The sequence below is a fragment of the Salvelinus fontinalis genome, chromosome 14, assembly GCF_029448725.1.
Source record: "Salvelinus fontinalis isolate EN_2023a chromosome 14, ASM2944872v1, whole genome shotgun sequence".
NCBI classification, from domain to species: Eukaryota; Metazoa; Chordata; class Actinopteri; order Salmoniformes; family Salmonidae; genus Salvelinus; species Salvelinus fontinalis.
In genome coordinates this window covers 21786028-21808884 of record NC_074678.1, presented here as the reverse complement: position 1 = coordinate 21808884, position 22857 = coordinate 21786028, and the positions used below count along the sequence as shown (strand labels likewise).

Sequence of the window (22857 nt, the reverse complement as noted above, 5' to 3'; positions counted from 1 at the left end):
TTCAATAGTGTGGGTGTGAGTGGGATTGAATGAAGAGTGGAACTAAGGGTAGTAGTGTGATGCTGTGTGATACTGATATCTGACAAAGTGCCATCTGGCACTCCTCCTCCCCAAAATAAACACATTCTGAAATCGAATTAATTCCCCCCAAAGTGTACCCTAATTTTGTAAGGGAAATGTTGAACACAAAATTCATATGGCACAAAGATTCTTTGTCTCCTTGACAACAGTAACCTGGCAATGATCACTCTACATACAATAAATCCTGGCTCCATTCTCCATCGCCTCAATCCTTCTATCTTATGCCTTTTCTAAGTTTAGTCTCTGTCTCTCTCTCTGGCCCTTTCTCTACCCCCTCTCTGTATCCCCATGGATACAAGATTGTCTGGATACTAAAAAAAGCAAGTGAATCGTCAAAATCTGAATCACTGTGAAAACCATGTTATACCAGGGCTGCTACTGTGATTGCTCTCTTGCACTTGCAAAAAGCATGCAATTAAGTTTCTGGGCTTTGAAGTATCACAACACAGAGACACATAACCAGATAAAAAAGAGTCACTTTCCTTTCTCATGACTTCTCAGAGTATTTTATTTGGCCCTCAATGAAATCACATGGGAATGGAGATGGAGAATCAGTCAAACTACTGCAGTATGATGCTTAGGATTGTATTTACAGGGGTTCAACAGCTAATTCACTCTTCTCTATGGTTCTCTACAACAACATTTCTACCTGAATCAACCCAGATACGTCCATCATTTCTTTAATGCCATTCTCTCTTCCTGGTCTTCTCTGCTTCATTCATGTGTCATCCCCATTACTGTATCCTCCACTCATCACTCACTTTTCTCTTCACCATAATTTACCTCTTTGAATCCCTCTCTATTTTGCAATTGCTTACATGCTATTTCCCTCTTGCTCGCTCTCTAGCCACCCCTCTCTCTTTCTATACATCCCTCATTCTATCCTTCCCTCATCCCTGATCACAGGGCTCCCAGGTCATGGCAGGAGCGGGACTTCTGTCTGAAGAACTTGCCCCCGTCTCGTTCCCTCTCACGGGGGTAGCGTGGGACCAGGCTAGTGAGGAAACGCTTGGCCCGGTGGGTGATGCTCTCCAGGCCGCCAGCCATGTCGTGCCCATAGGCCCCTGGGGGCACTGGACTGAGGCCTCTGGCTAACCTCACAGTAGACTCCAGGAGCTCCACTGTGCGGTGGTCCAGAGAGGTTGACATTTCCACATACAGACAGTCAAACAGAGTAGCACTGGTGAAGGCCTCTGAGAGAGAGAGAGCGAGAGAGAATAAGCACAGTTGTCAGTGGTAAACGCATTACCCATTTAGGATGAGGGCATTTCGGATGAGATTGGGTACACGGTGATGTGCTGTTGTCACAGGTTCATCCATATTAGTTACATGTTGAAGCACCTCTTATTATCTTATTGTGCTGTGACTCAGCCCAGCTCCCCTCTGGTTGACCTCAGAAACACTACAATATAAACATCCCTGCCTCTCTGGATTTTTTGTGTCATTACAGACTACTATCCCTAGGACAAATACAAACACACACACATAATTGAACGCATTTATTCAAAAGATGGAAAAAGCACATATTAAAGATAGAGTGCAACACAGAAATCACAGGGAATGAGAAGCCAGATGATGAAAGATGATGAGAAGCAATTGCCCAAATTAGTCTTAATTAAAATCGTATTTATTAATTAGAGAGATAAAATCATCCCTGACAGCAGAGGAAGAGAGAACCAATATAGTTAATGTTTTTTCTTCTGTGCACGCTCGTTCAGCTATATTATAAAGCGAGAAGGAAGGCAGTTTTCACCCAGTTCCTGTGAAAGTAATTATGCAGAAAGCCTTGCTCTGCTCTCTGCCTCATAATAAGTCAAAGGCCACATGGTTCTGAGGTTACACAACACTCATAACATGATCCCAAAAACAGCCAGGTCTGAGGAGCTGCAGTCTGAAGCAACACACATCACATAGACAGGTGGGGGTGAAAGAGAGTTTTGTGTTCATGTGTGTTATAGGTTGTGGTGACCATACAGCCAAGCTCAGGTACGTCTTCTTAACACACCACACAGCCATATCCTCAGTTGATATGTACATCTAGATGAAAAGATTAATGCGTATTTTTATTTATTTTAATTTTATATCACCTTTATTTAACCAGGTAGGCCAGTTGAGAACAAGTTCTCATTAACAACTGCGACCTGGCCAAGATAAAGCAAAGCAGTGCGACAAAAACAACAACACAGAGTTACACATGGGATAAACAAACGTACAGTCAATAACACAATATAAAAATATGTATACAGTGTGTGCAAAATGAAGTAAGGAGGTAAGGCAATAAAAGACCAATAGTGAAGAAGTAATTACAATTTACACTGGAGTGATATATGTGCAGCGATCGGTAAGCTGCCCTGACAGCTAAAAGCTTAAAGTTAGTGAAGAAGATATAAGTCTCCAACTTCAGTGATTTTTGCAATTCGTTCCAGTCATTGGCAGCAGAGAACTGGAAGGAAAGGCGTCCAAAGGAGGTGTTGGCTTTGGGGATGACCAGTGAAATATACCTGCTGGAGCGTGTGCTACGGGTGGGTGTTGTTATGGTGACCAGTGAGCTGAGATAAGGCGGAGCTTTACCTAGCAAAGATTTATAGATGATCTGGATCCAGTGGGTATGTTCTTAGTATCTCATGCACAGTTCTCAGCATGCACAGTCCCTTCCTCCCATACTCCCACACTGCACTGCAGCTGAAATGCTGTGCCACTTTCTGTCTATATTCCTATATTTCTCCCTTCACCGCAGTACCCTGCAGAGATACAGCATAAAACTCAACCTGTCGACACACTGGGTGGAGATGGCAGGCAGAGACAAGGCAATGAGAAAAGAGAGCATCTATAGGAATAGATAATCTGTAGGAAAAGGTATACACTATGGAATACTGCAGGTTGAGGTTGCAGCGACAAAGGGCGACCACTCTACCACTGTGCTGTAACAAAGAGAGGGTCAATCTGCCTCACCTTGAGTGCTGACCTCGCGCGAACGGACCAGGTCACTCTTGTTGCCCACGAGGATGATGGGAGTTTGTGGCTGCGTCTCCCTGAGGAGGAGGCGAAGTTGGGCGGTGCGGTGGAAACTACGCCTGTCCGTGACAGAGAACACCAGGACACACACCTCACACTGCAGAGCAGACAGGTCCTGAGAGAGAGAGGGAGGGAGAGAGATCACCACAACCATACCGCTTTATCTTTCATTTAGTCATAGGAATTTTAATGAGAATAAACTTCTATGTATCATATGCCTAATTTATAGCTGGCTCTAACATGGGTCCTGTGTCCTGATCTTGTCCACATTCTGATTGTGCCCACATTTTCAGAAATGTGTATTCTCATGGTATTAAAACGTGTCTCTTATCCGTCCACTGTGTCTGCATTGTGACCAGATTTCCCTTTAAGAAAATGATTTCACTGCTATATTTTCCAAACAATCTTTAATTATTTATTTGAAGACACATATTGATGGCATATGTAAAAAGTTCCGCCTGTCAATGATTTTAGAGGGTGGGATAATGATGATTTAAATGGTTTCACTGTCCAGATCGGTCTACACTTGTACATCCAGACACAATGCGTGTCTGACTACCTCAAGAGGTGGTCAAGAAGATCTGATCACAATCAGATCACAGTGCCTGTTTAATTGTCTACACCTATCAAAAAACGTGGGCACAATCAGAATATGGACAAGATCATGCCAAAGGACGCATGTTCAAACCAGGTAGAAACTCAGGCTGGGAATTGCCAGGGACCTCATGATACAAAATTATCACGATACTTAGGTGCCGATACGATACATATTGCTATTCTCACGATTCTATAAGTATTGCGATTCGATACTGTGATTTTATTCCGATTCGATGTTCCAAACATATTGCTCACCATATGTCCACTGCAGAGGGACAAAAGAGAGCCATGAGAAAATTAGTTTTGATCAAGGAAATTAAAGTGCTGAACAGAAATTGGCTCCCTATGTAAAAAGAAGATGAGAACAACTTATGAAGGAAAAATTCTGGAATTTTAGTGCAGGTACAGCCAACTAGCGCAATAATAATATTGAGATATTGTCAAAACAATATATCGTCAAAAAGAATATCCCGATACGTAAATGGATCGACCCCCCCCCCCATTACAATGGGTCTACATAAGTCACCAAGTGAAGAGGTAGAGGGAGGCAGCTCTTCCCTCCCTAAAAATCTTTCTTTATGTGGTTTGTGTCCACATTTTCCGACTGCTGTGCTGAGAGCCTTGTAAATGACAGTCAGTAAGAACATGTAATTATAACTCTGGCATGATGAGTGCTCTATGACAGACAGAGTCATATCAAAGAGTGTGTGTACTTGTGTTTTTCAACATTTCAAACGAATGATTGTTCTAGTGGTATACAGTGAAAGCCTGCTGCCTGCACCAGTCAAGAGTGAAAGCAAAGCCCTGTGCTCTTTCATTCTATGATTCCCTGCTGCCTAGAGACAAATTACCATACCACACCAACTGGGAACCACGTCAATTACTGATGACACACACAGAGAATACAATGAGACACACACACAAACACACACACTGGAAGCCCTTTGAGTGAATCCTTCATAAGTCACTGAAAACGCTTCAGGGACACTGTGTGAGCAAAGCTACATTTGATTTCTAAAATCGGAATTTAAGATTTCCCTCTTGAGACTGCATCAAAAGGTTAACTCAAACTCTTCTGAACAGATGAGACAGCGCAGCATCACCAAGATCAGTATCTCCTAAAAGACAACCAAAGAACGTCAGTGATCCACTTACAGATGTAGGATCTACTGTTTTTTTCAATCACTGCACATTGTATATTTCCAAAGCTCTTAAGTAAAAAACTCTAAACGGATAGCACTTGTAATCCCCCTATCTTATAGGACCTTAGATATAGGACACATCTTTCACCCCTGAGTCATTCATGGAAAATCTACGTTTTCCGTGAAATACCATGAGAACATTTTGCTTAGTCACCCATACTGTACATCAGATAATGATAGGCTCCATTTAGTCATTTTAACTACCATTTAATCCAATAGCAAGAAAGAATATTAGCGGGTAAATATAATTTTCCATACAGTATTTGACTAAAACTTGACATGCACAATTATTTTATCATTTGTATCCAATGGCAGGTTGTGAGAATGTTGAGAAATATGTCAGTCAAACTATATATGTTAACTAGGCACTACATGGTTAAGTGATAGATAATTGTATTGTTAAAAAATTCAGGAAAATCATACAAAAGTAAAGTGAATATTGAAAAGCAGATACTTAGATTGAAAATGCATCTGAATTGAAAGAGAGATTTGGTGCAGTGAACAAGTGAACAAGTGACTGTGAATTTATTTGTTGTACTCAGTAAATTGAAATGTGCTTAGAGTTTTGAAACATGAGCCATTTTGATGATCTGTTTTGATGTTCATGCTTAGAGTTATGAAAATGTACCACATACTTGTGAAAATTGCACCAAAGTGATAAAAAACACTGTAATTTGATCACCCTGTGGTTGCAGGAACTCCGAACTTGTAGTGTAATCAAGGTTGAAAAAGGCTTCTAAAGTTTGTAATCATTTGCCCTAACAAAAAATGTATCAACCCCTTCAAAAATGTCCATTAATTATAATCCACACAATAATTCACATTTTGCTGATTAAGGTAAACGAAAAGGAAAAATACAACTTCACAAGCTCTTGTGATTCCAGACTGGAGACCTCCTACAGAGAGATAATTTTGCAATACCCAACCTCCAGCTGAGTCAGAACAAGCAGAAGGATAAAAATGTCCCCAGTACGTCTGCTCAGTGAGCAGTTCCCTCCCTCACCAGTGGTGGAAAAAGTACCCAATTGTCATGCTTGAGTAAAAGTAAAGATACCTTAACAGGAAATTACTCAAGTAAAAGTGAAAGTCACTCAGTAAAATACTACTTGAGTAAAATTCTAAAAGTATTTGGTTTTAAATATACATAAGTAACAAAAGTAAATGTCATTGCAAAAATGTACTTAAGTATCAAAAGTACAATTAAAGTATAAATAATTTAAAATTCCTTATATTAAGCAAACCAGATGGCACAATTGTTTGTGTTTTTTTACATTTATGGATAGCCATAGGCATATCCAACACTCAGACATCATTCAGAAACAAAGCATTTGTGTTAAGTGAGTCAGTCAGATCAGAGGCAGTAGAGATTACCAGGGATGTGCTCTTGATAAGTGCCTGAATTGGACAATTTCTGTCCTGCTAAGCATTCAAAATGTAACAAGTACTTTTGGGTGTCTGGGAAAATGTAAGGAGTAAAAAGTACATCATTTTCTTTTGGAATGTAGTGAAGTAAAGGTAAAATTTTTCCAAAATATAAATATTTGTAAGTCGCTCTGGATAAGAGCGTCTGCTAAATGACTTAAATGTAAATGTAATAAATAGTAAAGTACAGATACCCCCAAAAAACTACTTAAGTAGTACTTTAAAGTATTTTTACTTAAATACTTTACACCACTGTCCCTCACACATCCATGAACGCATGTGTTTGAAGCACGCTCAGGATAAACAGAGGTAATCCTGTGGGAAATAACCTGATAATAGGCTTCCTATCCAGCCAATCACAGACTCCCACATGGGAATGTCATATTTCCACTGCTTGATCAAAGACAGGGAGATCGGGCAACACTTCATGACTAAACATCGAGAAAAACTACACCAAAACCCCCACATTAAAAGTTAACCCATGAGATAAGACAGGCGAGGAGTGGAAAGGAGTGGAAAGAGAAGGCTGGGGTAGAGTGGGGCCACAGAGATGTAGTATGGCTCACCTGCCTCCAGTTGTCATAGATAAGGATGGTGCAGTCCTCGTTGTCCACGGTAACAGTACGTATATAGCCCTCTCCTGAGGGAGAGACACAGCAGGCAAGTCTCAGGTGGGAGATGAGGGGAAGAAGGGTTTTAGCTTATGTTTATTTACAAGACATACACATTGCTGGGATGTTATTCATTGCACACGCTCTACCTGTTAGCATCATAGGCATATTTTTGTTGAAACACTGTCCAACATCCAAACACCAATCAATGTACCTTCAGAATCCACAGAAGCAGTTCTATCCAAATCCCCAGCCAAGGCGATAGCAAGGCTTGACTTGCCCACCCCATTTTGCCCCAGCAGGGCAATTCGAAAGGGCCCTTCAGAGGGGGGTCTCCCCTCTGCCGCTGAGGCGATGGTCTCATCCTTCGCCGGGCTGAAACTGATTGGAGGAGAAGGTCCAGCCAACCCTGATGTCCAATCACAATCATCATGGACTGCTTCCTCTCGTCTGAGCTGGTGTTTGATTGGCACAGGGGTACTTCCTCTGCGTAAAGGTGGGGCACTGGACAGAGTCATACTGTCACACTAAAAGAGAGACAAATAAATAAATATACACATTACATTCACATACAACATGGACCAACAAGATTCTGACTTTGTGTTCACATTTCCATCAACATTCCACACTCTGTAGCAGTTTTCCACACACACAGAAATGGTCAATTGTCTAGAAAGCAGGGAAGGTTATGTGGCGTCAGCAGGGAAGGTTATGTGGCGTCCTGTGCTTCCTAATGAACTACCTTAACCTCATCTGTCTCCAGGAAGACGTGACACCAATTGGACTGTTATAGGGAGTGGGCTAGTCACTCTGTACCTGACATGTTATCACTTTCTGTGTGATCCTGAAATAGAACGCTCTTACATTACTGTATCCCGCTTTGTATCTATGACCCTCATTAACACCTGCACTGTCTCTGCCTGCCTCCCCCTCTCTATCTTGCCAGCTCCCTTTGTATTTTAACCTCTCTATTTCTGTCTGTCTCAAGCTTCACACACACACACACACACACACACACACACACACACACACACACACATTAAGAGATGCAGAGAACCACTCAAGAACTAAATGGTCTCATGCCCATGACAAATTTGATGTTAGTGAAATCTAAAGCTCAAAAATAAACAAATAATCAAAACCCTTCTATTATGTCACCAGCACCTTCCACGTCGTGTCACTCACAGATGGCAGATGTCTTGTGAGGCAACCGTTAGGCAAACTATGACATATTTGCATCGATATAAACAGTTAAAAAGCTATGTGCTGCCCGGCACATTGTGTTTAAACATCCCCGCCTACCTTAGCCAGTGTTTCCTCGATATTGATAATGTCTATGAGCGCATCTGTCTGCATCTGCAATGTGAAATACACCGGTCAGAAATCGACTTTTACCTACTCCCGAGCGTTTTCCCGCCCTCCCACTCTTCTCACTCCCGCGCGCTCTACCTCAAAGCCACAGGATGATCTCACCTGGCACAAGACTCGCAGCACCAACAAAGTAAAAACGGTTCTCTCTCTCTTTTCCACTTTCTCTCTCTCTCTCTCTCTATTTCATGCGCGCTCAGAAACAAACATCACACGCACAGACTCAGAGGCTACATAGACAACACACTTCTCTCTCCCCCACAGCGTGCTTTCGTACAGTAAATTCGGTCCTCCTGCAGTGTCTCTTCTGCATCATGACTCACTTACATGACGTGTAAATAAATGATCGTTGCCAGCTTTTTATTTTCTTAGTCAAAATTGATTTAGGCTATTGAATGTAAAGCTGCGTCGACTGGATTTTCCCTGTAGAGAAAATGTCATGTGGAGTCCATCTCTATAAAATGTTTGAATGCAGGAGCTACATGGGTCAGATAAAGCATAAATCATCATCTGCTGATAAGATGCTCATTTCACTCCACTCTAATTTCTTTTTTGGATGCTGCAGATACTTGGAATAATAGGTGTACTTTCGGCACTAGGGCGCAGCAGAGTACAGTTTTGTCTTCCAGCACCTCTACCATGTATTGCCCTTTTGAGTGTGTGTGTGTGTGTGTGTGTGTGTGTGTGTGTGTGTGTGTGTGTGTGTGTGTGTGTGTGTGTGTGTGTGTGTGTGTGTGTGTGTGTGTGTGTGTGTGTGTGTGTGACATGTCTGTGTCTTTGGGCATTCAAAGTACTGTACATGTGTTCATACACGTGTGCGTTTCTGCGGTCACTTTATCCCCTGGGAAGTAACCTCTAACATACTCTCTGTCGTTCGCTCTCTCTCTTTCTCTCTCGCTCTCTGTCTGCCTTTCTCCTATCATATTAGGCCTTCTTAGGCTATCTAAATCTTAGCATTGGTTTCCTGTTGTTGGTGTTTCTTGTCTCTCTCTATCACGCTCTCTGTAAATATTATTTTACACTGGGGGGGAAAAGGGTGCAATTTTTCACCTCTGATATTTTCAAGCTGAGATTGTATGAATGTAAATTCATTTAAGCATCACTGTAAAGTATGTGTATTTCAACATATGTCGTGTTGTAAGTGAATGTAAGTGTGAGTGGCTGTGTGTAACAGCGTGAGTAGGGTGAGTGTTCATGTTACTCTGTGTACGTCCTCTGCACACAATGCTACAATGGACTCCGGCAGTGAGCAGTCAGGGCGCTATTATAGCCCTAATCCTGTCCCTATTATGCAGGCCAGAGAGAGCGAGAGACACAGAGAGGGAGGCAGGGCCGAGGGTGAGGTCATCCCAAACAGCGCTCTGCCAGGGTCACTGCCTCTCTATAGAGGGACACAGAATGACAGAGAGATGGAGGGAGAGAGAAATGGAAGAGGTTTGGTAAAGAGAACAGGTCTACAGGAGATTGGAAAAGTGGGAGGGACAGAGAAGGGATAGAGAGCGATTACTAGGTGTTTAAAGTACATGTGACAAAGAGAGAAATTCAGAAAAAGATTGGAACATTTACAAAACTGCCAAGGATGATAAAAATATTGTCTTTATTTCATAGGAAACCACACTACAGTAGGAGCATCAACCATGATGGCAATAATGATTGTAGTCATACTATTGAAAATAATCAAAAAGATAATTAAAATATTGATTCATCCTGCTTGAAAATAAAAGTACACACTAAGCTTGTAGATTAAATTGTAAACCAGTAAAATAATAATAATTGGTACATAAATAAACAATGAATAAATACTGTGAATAAATAAGTGAATAAATAAAACAGATAAATCAATTAATTAACCTACACCTAGCCAAAACAATTAGCTCTAATGTAGCTACCCTGGTAACATTTCATGAGCTGGTTTTAAGAGAGGTGTCTTGGAATGTCCACATTTTCTTGCATTTCACCCCACTTTTTAAGAATCCACAGTGTCCAGCTCTGTGGTGCTTGTTGCATTATGGTTGTCGCTCTCTTACAAAAGTGTTTTCAGCACAACCTAGATTGTATTATAAAAGCTTGAAGACAAAACACAGCAACCCAGTCCATTTAGCACTCTGTTGCCTTTGGGGGGGGATGTTCTTTGTACAGACCTATTTGACTACAACAACTGCAGCAACCACAGTTTCTTGTTTCACATGTTAGAGTCAACTGATTGATTGTGGAAATCCTACAGTACAGGATGACAGAAGAAGTCTCTTGGAGGTTTGTTCACGAATCACAGATAGCACACTGCAATTATTCTTCATAGTCATTATGACAAAAAGTGAAGTTATTTTCAACAAGCAAAGTATGGATTTGTTTTAATTTTTCTTTTTTTATGTATCTACTTTATACATGAGTGTTTATGTCAATTTTTCATTTAGCACAACCACAGGAATTCTATCAGAAAAAGGATCCTTGTACATTATTTTTTTATGATTATTCATCTTAAAAATGTGATAGTGGGTAACAAATCTTGGTGAGCAAAAACACCTTGGTAGGCAACTGTGAAATATTCGCTGGTGAGTACAACTGCATGCCATGGACACTTGAAGATCATACACCACCACACATCCAATACCACAGCACTACTCAGACCAGTCAACCTACACCATCACAGTGTGCATGTCAGGGGCTGGATTCAACCCAACCATTGTTTGGATATCAGTTCATCTTTTAATTTGTTCTGCTTGAAATAAATGTGCATAGATAGGTTGATAGTGTTAAGGTTGATGAATGATACGATGGTGTTTGTTCAGTTTGAGGATGACCTGTGACCTTCCATGCCCTGATTTCACCAGTGCAGGATGCATGCTGAAGATGTTTCATTGAGTCTTTGTGCTACTATGAACGTCACTGTGATATCAAAACTAAAATCTTCACCATTAGTCCTGTTTATGAAGGCTCGATTCGAACCCTAAGTTAACAGTGAAGTGCCAGCTCAGCGGGTTGATTTCACAGTCATGTATGGCCTAGTCCTAACCCCACTACTCGCCTGACAACCTCCACAACCTCCACACACGAACACACACCCCCAACCCTTCCTCCAAAAGTCTGATTCCCCTGTGCTGGCCTTATTTAGGCTGACCTGCTCTTTCACCCCACTCTCATCCCTCACTTTTTATGTCCTCTCCTCTGGTATGTCCTCAGAGGAAGTAGTTAGGGGGTGGTGAGGGGGGGTTGTTGGCGTGGGTAGGTGGAGCCTCGTTTGTACTGACAAGCTTTTCGTAGCGAGCCTTGTAGGCGTCCCTCTCCCTCAGGACCCGAGATAGCTCACACTGCAACTGTTCCAACTGAGGAGAGAGACGGACAGGAGAGAGTTATTAGAGCTTTTATTTTGTAGTTGTTGGCAGTGGTGTGTTTTTGCTGTGTGTGTGTGTCCTACCTGTTGTGTGAGGACGTGTTTCTCGGACTCCAGTGCGTGGCGGTGCTGCAAGCGTTTGTAGCGACAGGACTGGGCATAGCCTCGATTCTTTAGCGTACGACGTTTCTGCTTGAGACGCACCACCTCATCCTTACTGACGCCACGCAGGTGTCTGTTCAGCTCCCGCACCGATAGGCTCACCAGCTGTTCGTCTGAGAAACGCTCATCCACCCCACCACACTGCACACAGACACAGGGAGAGGTGGTTACTTCCAAACGTTGACATGAATTACGGTTATACAGAATAGATAGGACTTAAAACATTTTGACTGACTTTCAATATATTTAGTAGGAAATATGATGGAGCTAGTGTATAGTGGACTAGTTATAAGTAGGCCTACAATACTGACACGAGACTTCAATCTGTTATTCTATCTCAAAATGATACTGTGATCATGTGTGTGTGTGTGTGTGTCTGAGTTGTGCATGTGTGGTTCTGTGCGTGATGTGAGAGTGTGCCTAGCTGTGTGTGTCAGGGGGCACATGTTGGTATCACGTCCATAATCTGTCAGATAATCTGACTGATTGTGAGTGACAGTAATCAGGGTTATACACCTCAATAATAGCAGATATTATCATAAGCTCACACTCTGCTCCACATACTGTACAGAGATTCTCTCAGACACCTGGTTGGAGAATGCAGCTATAGAACAGTACTGAACATTCCACACAATAGCATTACCAGCCCCACACATTGCTCCTTCAACTCTAGAACAGCTAGAGGAAAATCAAAATCAAATCAATTCAGAACCCTGGAGTTATTGATGTGGCCTAGTAAGTATTAGCTTTAACACAGTTAATATATCAATGTTGATGTAGTACAATTACTTGTATCTATTAAAAGGAGAATTATTGCAACCTTTATTACATTTAATCCAATATTCTGTACTTGCCTGCAGGACAAACAATGCATTTTAGAACAAGGAATGTCTACAGATAAACTCATTGTCATCTCAGAGTAGAGGCATGTTTTCTATACTTATGGCAGGTACACGGCAAGCACACTTAATCATGTTCTAATGTTCTAATCCCAATCCTTTACAGCATGATCCCTCTATCACATCTCCCTCCCCTCTCCCATATGCTCCTGCTCCATCCAGTAATGGCGCTGTTGTTGCTAGCCTGTTACTAGCCTTCTCGTTTCGCTTATCTCAGTTATTCTACTATATTTTGTTTCATACTGTCGTGCCCCCTGACCCCATTAATTACTTGGAGGTGATGATGATGATGATGATGATGGCCATGGATGGGGTGGTGCGGGTGGTGATGATGATGATGATGTGGATGGTGAAGTCGGTCAGAGGGGCTCTGGGGTTGTGGGTAGGATGCTGAAGAGGGGTTGGTGTTGGGGAGCAATTGAGGGCCAGAGGAGAGGTAGAGGAGTGGGCGATGACACATATCTGTCCCATTGGCGCAAGAAATGTCACCTCCACTGTCACTACCCGAATCCCCCAGGTTACTGCTGGAACTCTGGGAAAGCACTGGGAACTGAGAGCGAGAATACACAGTGGATGATTGGAAAGAGGGAGAGAAAGGGAGAGAAAGAGGGAGAGAAAAAGAGAAATACAAACATTGATTATAGTCTATCTATGTCATTACGAGCCCACTATCAAAAGTGAATAACAACATATCATTTACAGACATCACAGACAATATAGACAGTGTTACATACCTGTGAGTTTACAGCTGCTGCAGCTGAGTTCAGTAGAGCCTCCACAGCGTCCTCACAGCCCAGGAAGCTGCCGACCGACCCTCTTTCTCTGTCTCCCCGCTCTGGCCCGCCTCCCAGCAGGGACGCAGGTCCCCCCGCCTCCCCTCCAAACTGCTGCTGCAGCGCTGCGAGCCAGATCAGGTCCTCCAAAGAGGCAGGGTTAGGACCCTGGGCACCCCCATGGAAGGGGCTACCCTCCATGTTCCCCTGAGATCCAGAACTGATGCCAGAGGTGTAGCTGTTTGAGATGGACAGAGGGAAGGAGATGGAGGAGGAGGAGGAAGGGGAGAGGGAGGAAGAGGCTGAGGGAGGTGGGTGGGCATCGCTCAGCGTTGGAGAAGGGGGCAGGGAGTTGTATGGGCTGGAGCTGAGGCTGGTGTAGGGACCAGGGGAACTGGAGGGGTCGTGGGGTAGGCTAGACTTGGGGAATGTGCAGGGGGGAGGGAGAGGAGGAGTGTCAGGCTTCACCTCAAACTTAAGGAGGTCAAAGTCATTGAGGTACTCCATGGCCAGTGGACTGGGGGGGAGGGAGGGCATGGGGAGAGAAGGAGATGACATGGCCACGGCTTTGGGAGCAGACTGAGTTTGTCCGTGTGTCAGGGTTGTGTGTTAATCCACCTCTCTGTCTTAGTGCAGCAGCAGTCCATACACAACAACAGGCTTGATGCCTCCAGACTCTCAGACAGCCCTGGTGTCCAATAATGGACTGACTGGCGACTGTCCTCTGTGGAAAAAACAGTCTTCCTGTGTCCGTGTGTGTTTCTTCTTGGTCCTGTCAGAGGGAGAGAAAATGGCATAGGTGATTGTTCTCAAAGCTGATGTAAAGTCATTAAAACAACATCTCTATGTGTTAGGTAGACAGGAACTGAGGTCAAGATAACATCTCTAATGAAGACAGAGAAGAGGAGAGAGAAGAGGACAGGATGTGGGAAACAACACAAGAACAACAATCTGGCCATAGACGGAAGAAGCTCTTTACCAGACCTCTCTCTCTATGGCTTACAATTTGTCTGAGTATGTACAAGTAATGAACTAGATCCAAAACAATTACTGCAACTTTCTAGAAAGTAGAGAAATCAGGACTCTCACCCTGTGCACCCAATCAAGTGAATTTACACTTGTGAGGTAGTGTTCTTCTCCATTGTGAGTATGTGTCCAACTGTCTGTTAGTATGTTGAAGTATTAAGTGACTAATCCTCATTAGATCCCCATTGCCCCCCACAAACACACACATTTACACACATGTACACACACACAAATAAACATGATTTGGATATTCCTACATCGACCTCAACCCACTAATAGCAATTATATTTGTATAGACATTTGTCAGCTTGCATTCTTGTTGTACTATATAACTTAGACTGCTGTTATAAACCGGTAGTAAACATGCTGTTATGCAGCAAAGACTAATGTCTGATGTGGCATAATCAAACAAGAGAGATATGTATACCCATATTATACACCTAATACTTTCGTCAACTTTTTTGACACAATCTGTGACATCATATGACTGGAATGGTGTGATGTTGATATAATTGACTATGGGGTGAATTTGGTCATCATCAAGTCCAACTAAACTTTTTTGCTGTCTAAAATTTCAAAGCTATCTGAATTTCAGGGACAAATCAGTAAGCAATGCAATAGGATAGAACTTCTACCCATCTCATAGCTTCAGTATTTTCTTAATGGAATGACATTCATTCATTTGATAACATAACAGGTCAAAGCACATTTCAGTAATTCGAAAAGCATTCACTTTTCATAATCTCCATAACAGAAGAGACTTCCAAGCCCAAATTTCAAAAACTATTTCAAAGCTAAGGTTGTGACTGAATGAAGACCTATAACTTTTCTCTGCTGTTTTATTCCTCAAGGGTCATTTAATGAAGAAACACTTGTACAGAGAAGATAATCTAACTGAATATTTTATAAATAGATATTAATGACAGAAAAACATAGACTTCAAATACATTCTCCAACATGCACTGAACATGTCAAAAGATATTAAATTCAAAGAAAATTCTCAGTCTTTCTAGTATTCTTGTTTTATGTTAGAACACTTTGAAACTTAAACTTTGGGCTAATTACCACACAAGAATTACATAAACAAACTGAAAATCTGTCTGATCATGTACAAGAGCACATTTCGAAATATAGTACTATAGTTCTTCTTGAAAATAAAACATTTGAAATCGGAACAACAACCTCAAAATTGGTAGTACAACATCCCAAACTATTTCTACAACGAATACTTAATCAGTATCAGCACTTACTATACTGATGATAATCATCATATTTACTTGTAAAAATAATAATAATGACAACCCATGTCAGACAGATGGTTCTACACATTAATTGTAGCCCCTGATGTCCACTATGGCCCATGACAGAGAGGGAAAACTGTGGGGCGCCACAGAGGCCTCAACCTGGCTTCAGCCCAGAGTAGGTGGAGAGAGAACCAACAGAAAGACAGAGAGACATGGGGAAAGAGAGAGAAAAAAGTAGAATGACACTAGGAGAGATAAAGGCCTGAAAGAGAGAGGAATGAGAGGGAAGGAGAAGAGGAGGTGTAGTTGAAAAAAAAGTTCTTACCGTAGGTCATAGATAGGATGATTGATTTGGATGTCCTCTCACCATTTCCCCCCCCAAAAGTGACTATACTGACTGACGGATTTACCGACACATGTTCACAGAGAGAGACAAAAAAGAGAGGGTGTGTGCACATGTGAGTGCATATGACACTCTGTCACTGAGTGTCACTGCCCCCTCTCTTTCTCTCCTCTCTGTTGCAAATCCCTGTCTCCCTCTTCATCACACTCCCCTCTTCTCTCTCACCCCAATATCCCTCTCTAGAGCCACGGCTCTCTGTAATCATGGTTCAAATCTCTCTCTCTCTCTCTGTCTCTCTCTCTCTCTCTCTCTCTCTCTCTCTCTCTCATTCTGTCCCCCCGACTCCACTAGCCCCCACATTTTTGTCATTGCCAAAAATACCATTAACTCTGTTTAAAATGTCATATTTTTTGCATCAACATACACCCATGCACTTACAGCCATCCCCCAAACAAACTCTCCACACACACATGCAAACCCATCAGTAGTCACATGTCAGATCATATTATAAACCATGTTAAGCGTGTGGTGGTAACACCACAAGGAGCGTGCTCATCCGGGCATGTCATGATGTCACCTTATCAATGCTTCATGACATATACTTGCTTCCCATTTGCTGCTACAGTGAACTGCGACTGCTACACACATGTTTATGAAGATAGCCATGTTGACAGCTTATCAAAAGTGATCTTGTAATAGAAAGACTAAGAGAGACTTCTTAGTGCTTTTACAAAGGTTGTATTGAAACTTGATTGATGGGCTCTCTACCTCCACACAGTGGACACTGATTCAGAGGCATTGGGTTTAATGCAGAAGACCAATTTCGGTTGAATGTATCCAGTTGGGCAACTGACTACAGTGCCTTCAGGAAATATTCACACCCCTGGAGTTTTTTCACATTTTGTTGTGTTAAAGCCTGAATTTAAAATTAGATTTTTTTGTCACTAGCCTGGACTCAATACCCCCATAATGTCAAAGTGGAATCATGCTTTTAGACTTTTTTACAAATTAATACAAAATGAAAAGCTGAAATGTCTTGAGTCAATAATTATTCAACTCCTTTGTTATGGCAAGCCTTAATAAGGTAAGGAGTAAACATAATAAGTCACATAATAAGACTCACTCTGTGTGAAATAATAGTGTTTAACATGATTTTTGAATGACTATCTCATCTCTGTATCACACACATACAATTATCTGTAAGGTTCCTCAGTCGATCATTGAATTTCAAACACAGATTCAACCACAAAGACCAGGGAGGTTTTCCAATGCCTCGCAAAGAAGGGCACCTATGGTTGATGGGTAAAATAAAAAGCAGACATTGAATATCCTTTTGAGTATGGTGAAGTTATTAATTACACTTTGGATGGTGCATCAATTCACCCAGCCACTACAAAGATACAGGTGTTCTTCCTAACTCAGTTGCCTGATAGGGAGGAAACCGCTCAGGGATTTCACCATGGGGCCAATGTTGACTTTAAAACAGTTACAGAGTTTAGTGGCTGTGATAGGAGAAAACTGAGGATGGATCAACAACATTGTAATTACTCATAAATGACAGAGTGAAAAGAAGGAAGCCTGTACAAAAAATATTCCAAAACATGCATCCTGTTTGCAACAAGGCACTAAAGTAAAACTGCAAAAAATGTGGCAAAGAAATTAACTTTGTCCTGAAAACAAAGCGTGATGTTTGGGGCAAATCCAACAACACATCACTGAGTATCACTCTTCATATTTTCAAGCATGGTGGTGGCTGCATCATGTTATGGGAATGCTTGTCATCGGCATGGACTAGGGAGTTTTTTAGGATTAAAAGAAACGGATGGAGCTAAGCATAGGCAAAATCCTAGAGGAAAACCTGGTTCAGTTTACTTTCCTACAGACACTGGGGGACATATTCAACTTTCAGCAGGAGAATAACCTAAAACAGAAGGCCAACTATACACTGGAGTTGCTTACTAAGATGACATTGAATGTTCCTGAACAGCCTATTTACAGTTTTGATGTAAATCGACTTGAAAATCTCTGTCTAGCAATGATCAACAACCAACTTGACAGAGCTTGAAGAATTTTTTTATGAATAATGTACAAATATTGTACAATCCAGGCATGCAACGCTCTTAGACACTAATCCAGAAATACTCACAGCTGTAATCACTTTCAAATGGGATTCTAACATGTATTGACTCAGGGGTGTGAATATGTAAAATAGATATTTCTGTATTTCATTTTCAATACATTTGCAAAAATTTCTAACATGTTTTCACTTTGTCATTATGAGGTATTGTGGGTAGATGGGTGAGGTAAAAAAATATATTTAATAGATTTTGAAATCAGATTGTAACACAACAAAATGTGGAATAAGTCAAGGGGTATGAATACCTTCTGAAGGCACTGTAGGTATCCCGCTCTCCCCTTTCCCACTTACCGCTACTGAAACACTATGATGACCTATAAAAAAGAAATGCGTAATAATGATGTAATGACAGAAATCAAGACGATAAATACATGATAATGTTTTGAAGCGCTACAGTGTCATTTAAGTGAGTCATTCTCATTCAAAATGTAACATTCTTATTTTGTATCTGATATCTGGGGAAGGGACTAGAAAGCTATTTTGTGGAGCAAATGAATCAAGCGAAATAAAGCCAATTCACTTCAAATCATTATTTGACTTTCCACATTAAATAATAAACTCAAAATTGCCACAGGCACTGGCAAGAGATATTAAAATATCTGGCCATGGTCCATGTCTCTGTTCTTCGCCTGTCCCCCCAAAATACCAGACCCCATGTCCCCTCACACCATGTTGTCTCTTGGAGTTAGCCTTTAGAAACAGTATAATCTCTGTTTTTTCACCCCTTTGAAATTCATCAAGCTGAGAGAAGCATAACAAGCACTTTTTAATGATCCTCAAAAGCTAAACTTGTTAATCCGGAGTCTCTTTGTGTCTTAATAACGTCTCGTTAAGGAATCAGTGAGTTAATATTGTCTGCCCAAATCTGATCTGGAGGGTAAACAAAACCAATAACATACCGAGACAGGCACACACACACAGACAACCACACATACAAAAAAAAAGACGCACAGAGATTTTTTAAAATCTAGGCCATGTTATTTAACTCTGTCCATCACAAAACATTTAATTATGTTGTCGATTTATCAATCAGATATTCAGCCTTGGGGTGTAAGAACAACACAGTCAAGCAGACAGAGGTACAGCCACCAGAGACCATCCTACTGTTTCTAGAACTGCAAAAACAATTACCCCCCTTTCCTCTACCTCTATCTCTCCATCACTATCTCCTGTCATGTTTCCGGGGGAAAGCTTAACGTTTAAACCAACTGGGCCTACCGTGAGTCTGAGGGACAAAGAAAGAGAGGGAGATATAGAGGAACTTACCTCATACTTCATGCCAAATGCATTACCACCCCTAGCGCACACAACAGCTCCAACATTCCTCCTCACCTCACCTCTCATCATTCAGGAGCCACATCTCAAACACTATTTTCATATAATCATCAACATAACTCAGACACCTCACATACTGTATGATACCACAAATCACAATCCCCAAAGCTCACTCTGTTTCAGTCCATATCCAACCTACATGTATCTTTCTCTCCTTTGTAATATCCCTTGTTCTGAGCACTTGCTCCTGAACAGTAATACTTGCATCACCTCTCTGAAATAATACGAGCAGCATTTGTTTTAGGGACTACTGTGGCATTAAACAATGGATCAGTCTGTCTTCCTAGCTGTTATCCACACGTGTTACTGTAATAATCACTCTATTTGGCATATGCATTTTTGATTAGTGTAATATGTGTAGTAACAGTTTCACAGCTCCTTGTGTCATGGAGTTGAGCAGAGGGCTTTGGCCTAGGGCAATGGTTAGCCACGGAGCCAGTGACACCCAACCCCTCAGCACAGCGCTGACCCCACAGTCACCCCGGTTTGTTTACCCTAATACCTTAAAACAGCTCCTGTCCTGGGTCAAAGTGTCAAAAGGATAGTAGAGAAAGAGGAGAATGGAGGAGAGGGACCTGAGCAATGTCCCTCTAAGCTGCGCGGGTGTGCGGCCACGCACCGCCTCCAAGAATGCCGCACAAAAGAAATGTCAGGCCACACAGAGACGCAAGAGATTGAACTTCACTGAGTTCGCCCTATTACTTTGCACTATACAGATCAACACTTTTTCTGTGATCGAATGAACATTATATCAGGCTCTTTTCAATGCAACAAACCAAAACAAATCTAACTTGCAAGATTGAGTCTGTGATTTTGTTGTAGGCAGAGCCAGAGAGCAATGATGTAGAATTCTATTGGTTAGGGTAGCCCATGAGCCCCGAGTGAATGCGCTTTTCAGATCAGTTCAGCATGTGCACATTTGTTGATATTCTTTGCTAGTTAGCGAGTTATTAGCCCTGTTATAGATAAGTATAGGTCAACAATGGGGAGTTACTGCTTCCTACAAGAGCACAAAATGTGTAAACCACATTTATTTGAAAAGCCAGTCAGGTAAAAAGCTTATGTTAAGAGGTAGTGTTGTATTTTGAGACAGGCTTGAATATGCAAACAAGCCAATAGGCAGAGGGGTAGCCAACCTTGTCTAATTCTCAATATGGTAATAATGATTTACTTTTATTTAGTAAATTGGTTTCTTGCATCATAAAACAAAGTACAATGCAATTTACAGTCACCTATTAGGCCAATAATGTTACAGACCAAGTTGAAATAAATAATAATTAATCTCAAGTACTTCATAATGTAAAAAAAAACGTTTTAAAAGTCTCATGCGATGTGGGCCACCATTGAACACCACATATAGGCTACTGTGGGCTATAGCATAGAAATCAAAAGCTATACTATATATACAAAAGTATGTGTTGCTGACAAAAATGTAGCACACCGCCATGCAATCTCCAAAGACAAACATTGGCAGTAGAATGGCCTTACTGAAGAGCTCAGTGACTTTCAACGTGGCACCGTCATAGGATGCCACCTTTCCAACAAGTCAGTTTGTGAAATTTCTGCCCTGCTAGAGTTGCCGGTCAATTGTAAGTGCTGTTATTGTGAAGTGTAAACGAGACCGCCGAGTGCTGAAGCACATAGCACGTAAAAATTGTCTGTTCCCTGTTGCAACACTCACTACCGAGTTCCACACGGCCTCTGGAAGAAACATCAGCACAAGAACTGTCAGCACAAGAACTGTTCGTCGGGAGCTTCATGAAATGGGTTTCCATGGCCGAGCAGCTGCACACAAGCCTAAGATCACCATGCGCAATGAACCCTGACCTCAACCTCACCGAACACCTTTGGGATGAATTGGAACGCCGACTGCAAACCAGGCCTAATCGCCCAACATCAGTGCCCAACCTCACTAATGCTTTTGTGGCTGAATGGAAGCAAGTCCCCACAGCAATGTTCCAACATCTAGCGGAAAGCCTTCCCAGAAGAGTGGAGGCTGTTATAGCAGCAAAGGGGGGACCAACTCCATATTAATACCCATGAATTTGGAATGAGATGTTCGCAGGTGTCCACATACTTTTGGTCATGTAGTGAATTTCAATGTGAAAATGTTATGGGATTTGGTCCATTGGTTTTGTTGGTAGTCCTGCATTATGCTCAAATAGCCACAATAGCCTATTGGCTTCTGTCTAAAACTGTAAGGCTATTCTCACAAATTCTCACAACTTTCAAATTTCCACTCACAAGACCTAAAATTTGCTCAGTGCCCCAAAATATTAGAGGGAACATTGGACATGAGGGATTAAAAGTGCAACATGGCCTGTTTTCTGACTGAGACAGATGGTGTGAGGCTGTGGTCTGGAGGTTCCCTCTAACTCCCTCTGATCCCACAGATACATGTCCTTATCCTGGCTAACTCTGTTACAAGCAGCAGGCTTACACATCTCACCTCATAAGGGGGCCCCCTCCCTCGCAGGATCTGTCTCCTTCACTCTCTATCTCACCTCCCATGCACCCAGTAAAGCCTGCCGTGCCCGTATTCTTCTGCTTTAGACATGAAATTACTGATTTTGTCCAAGCCTCTCCTACTATATATCCTGTGCCTATAACAATATCAAATAAAACATTGTACTGTAAAAAACACACAAGAAACACAAGTAACCGTCAGGTAAAGAGTCAGATAATGTTCTACTACAAATAATTCATGGTTTCACCCTTTAGTTGTTGCAATTTGTTCTCCTCTTATAGTTATTTATTTCCCCAAATCAATCTCCGTTATTCACTGTTGCAACAGTTGTTTATCGTCTATCTCCCTCCCTCCCTCCACCCTCCCTCCCTCCACCCTCCCTCCCTCCACCCTCCTTCCATCCCCTGTGTGTCTGTGTCTGTCAATCTCCTTATTATTGTAAAAGGGATCTAATCCACCACTTCAACTGTTAAACCCTACTGTATCTAGCCCATTTAAGTCTCCCTCCTTCACTCCCCACCCCTCCCTCCCCTTTCCTCACAGACATGGTGCATGTTTTCATATCATCTGTCAAAAACAGTAGTTCTTTGGCATGAATTTATAAAACTACTGTATTACAATATTACTGGTAGATTCCACATTTGATTAATCGATTTCACCCCACTTCATGGCCATGAGAGTTACCAATGAAAAGAAAACTAGTACTAGTTATAGTACTATGACTGAGCTGTCTGGCATCGGTTTGTATAGTATGTATGTTGTTTGTCTTTGTGTGTGTCTGTGTATGTGTGTCCACTTGTTGAGTATTGTTGTGAGTGGGATTATCAGGCTAGTCAAGGGATTA

The 22857-nt window shown here is 41.8% G+C and overlaps 2 protein-coding genes across 5 annotated transcripts; both read right to left on the bottom strand.

Annotated features, from left to right (window-relative positions):
- Positions 1-559: 559 nt before the first annotated feature.
- Positions 560-8580, bottom strand: LOC129869615 (GTP-binding protein REM 2-like). 4 transcript variants are annotated; one of them, XM_055944180.1, is made up of 6 exons: positions 8402-8580; positions 8231-8284; positions 7143-7455; positions 6884-6957; positions 3034-3211; positions 560-1274 (listed from the first exon to the last, which is right to left on the bottom strand). In XM_055944180.1, exons 2-6 carry the CDS (start codon positions 8282-8284, stop codon positions 982-984), a joined length of 912 nt encoding a protein of 303 aa, XP_055800155.1. In that variant the 5' UTR covers positions 8402-8580; the 3' UTR covers positions 560-981. The 4 variants fall into 4 exon arrangements, with proteins under 4 accessions (XP_055800155.1, XP_055800157.1, XP_055800156.1 ...); XM_055944182.1 differs by lacking the exon at positions 8231-8284; XM_055944181.1 differs by lacking the exon at positions 8231-8284 and having other exon boundaries at positions 8324-8413.
- A 1296-nt stretch (positions 8581-9876) lies between these two features.
- On the bottom strand, positions 9877-20077 carry LOC129869614 (transcription factor MafA-like). Its single transcript, XM_055944179.1, has 5 exons — positions 16057-20077; positions 13423-14233; positions 12960-13238; positions 11712-11930; positions 9877-11619 (listed from the first exon to the last, which is right to left on the bottom strand). The coding sequence occupies exons 2-5, from the start codon at positions 14017-14019 to the stop codon at positions 11473-11475; spliced, it is 1242 nt and encodes a 413-aa protein (XP_055800154.1). The 5' UTR covers positions 14020-14233; positions 16057-20077; the 3' UTR covers positions 9877-11472.
- Between the last annotated feature and the right edge of the window lie 2780 nt (positions 20078-22857).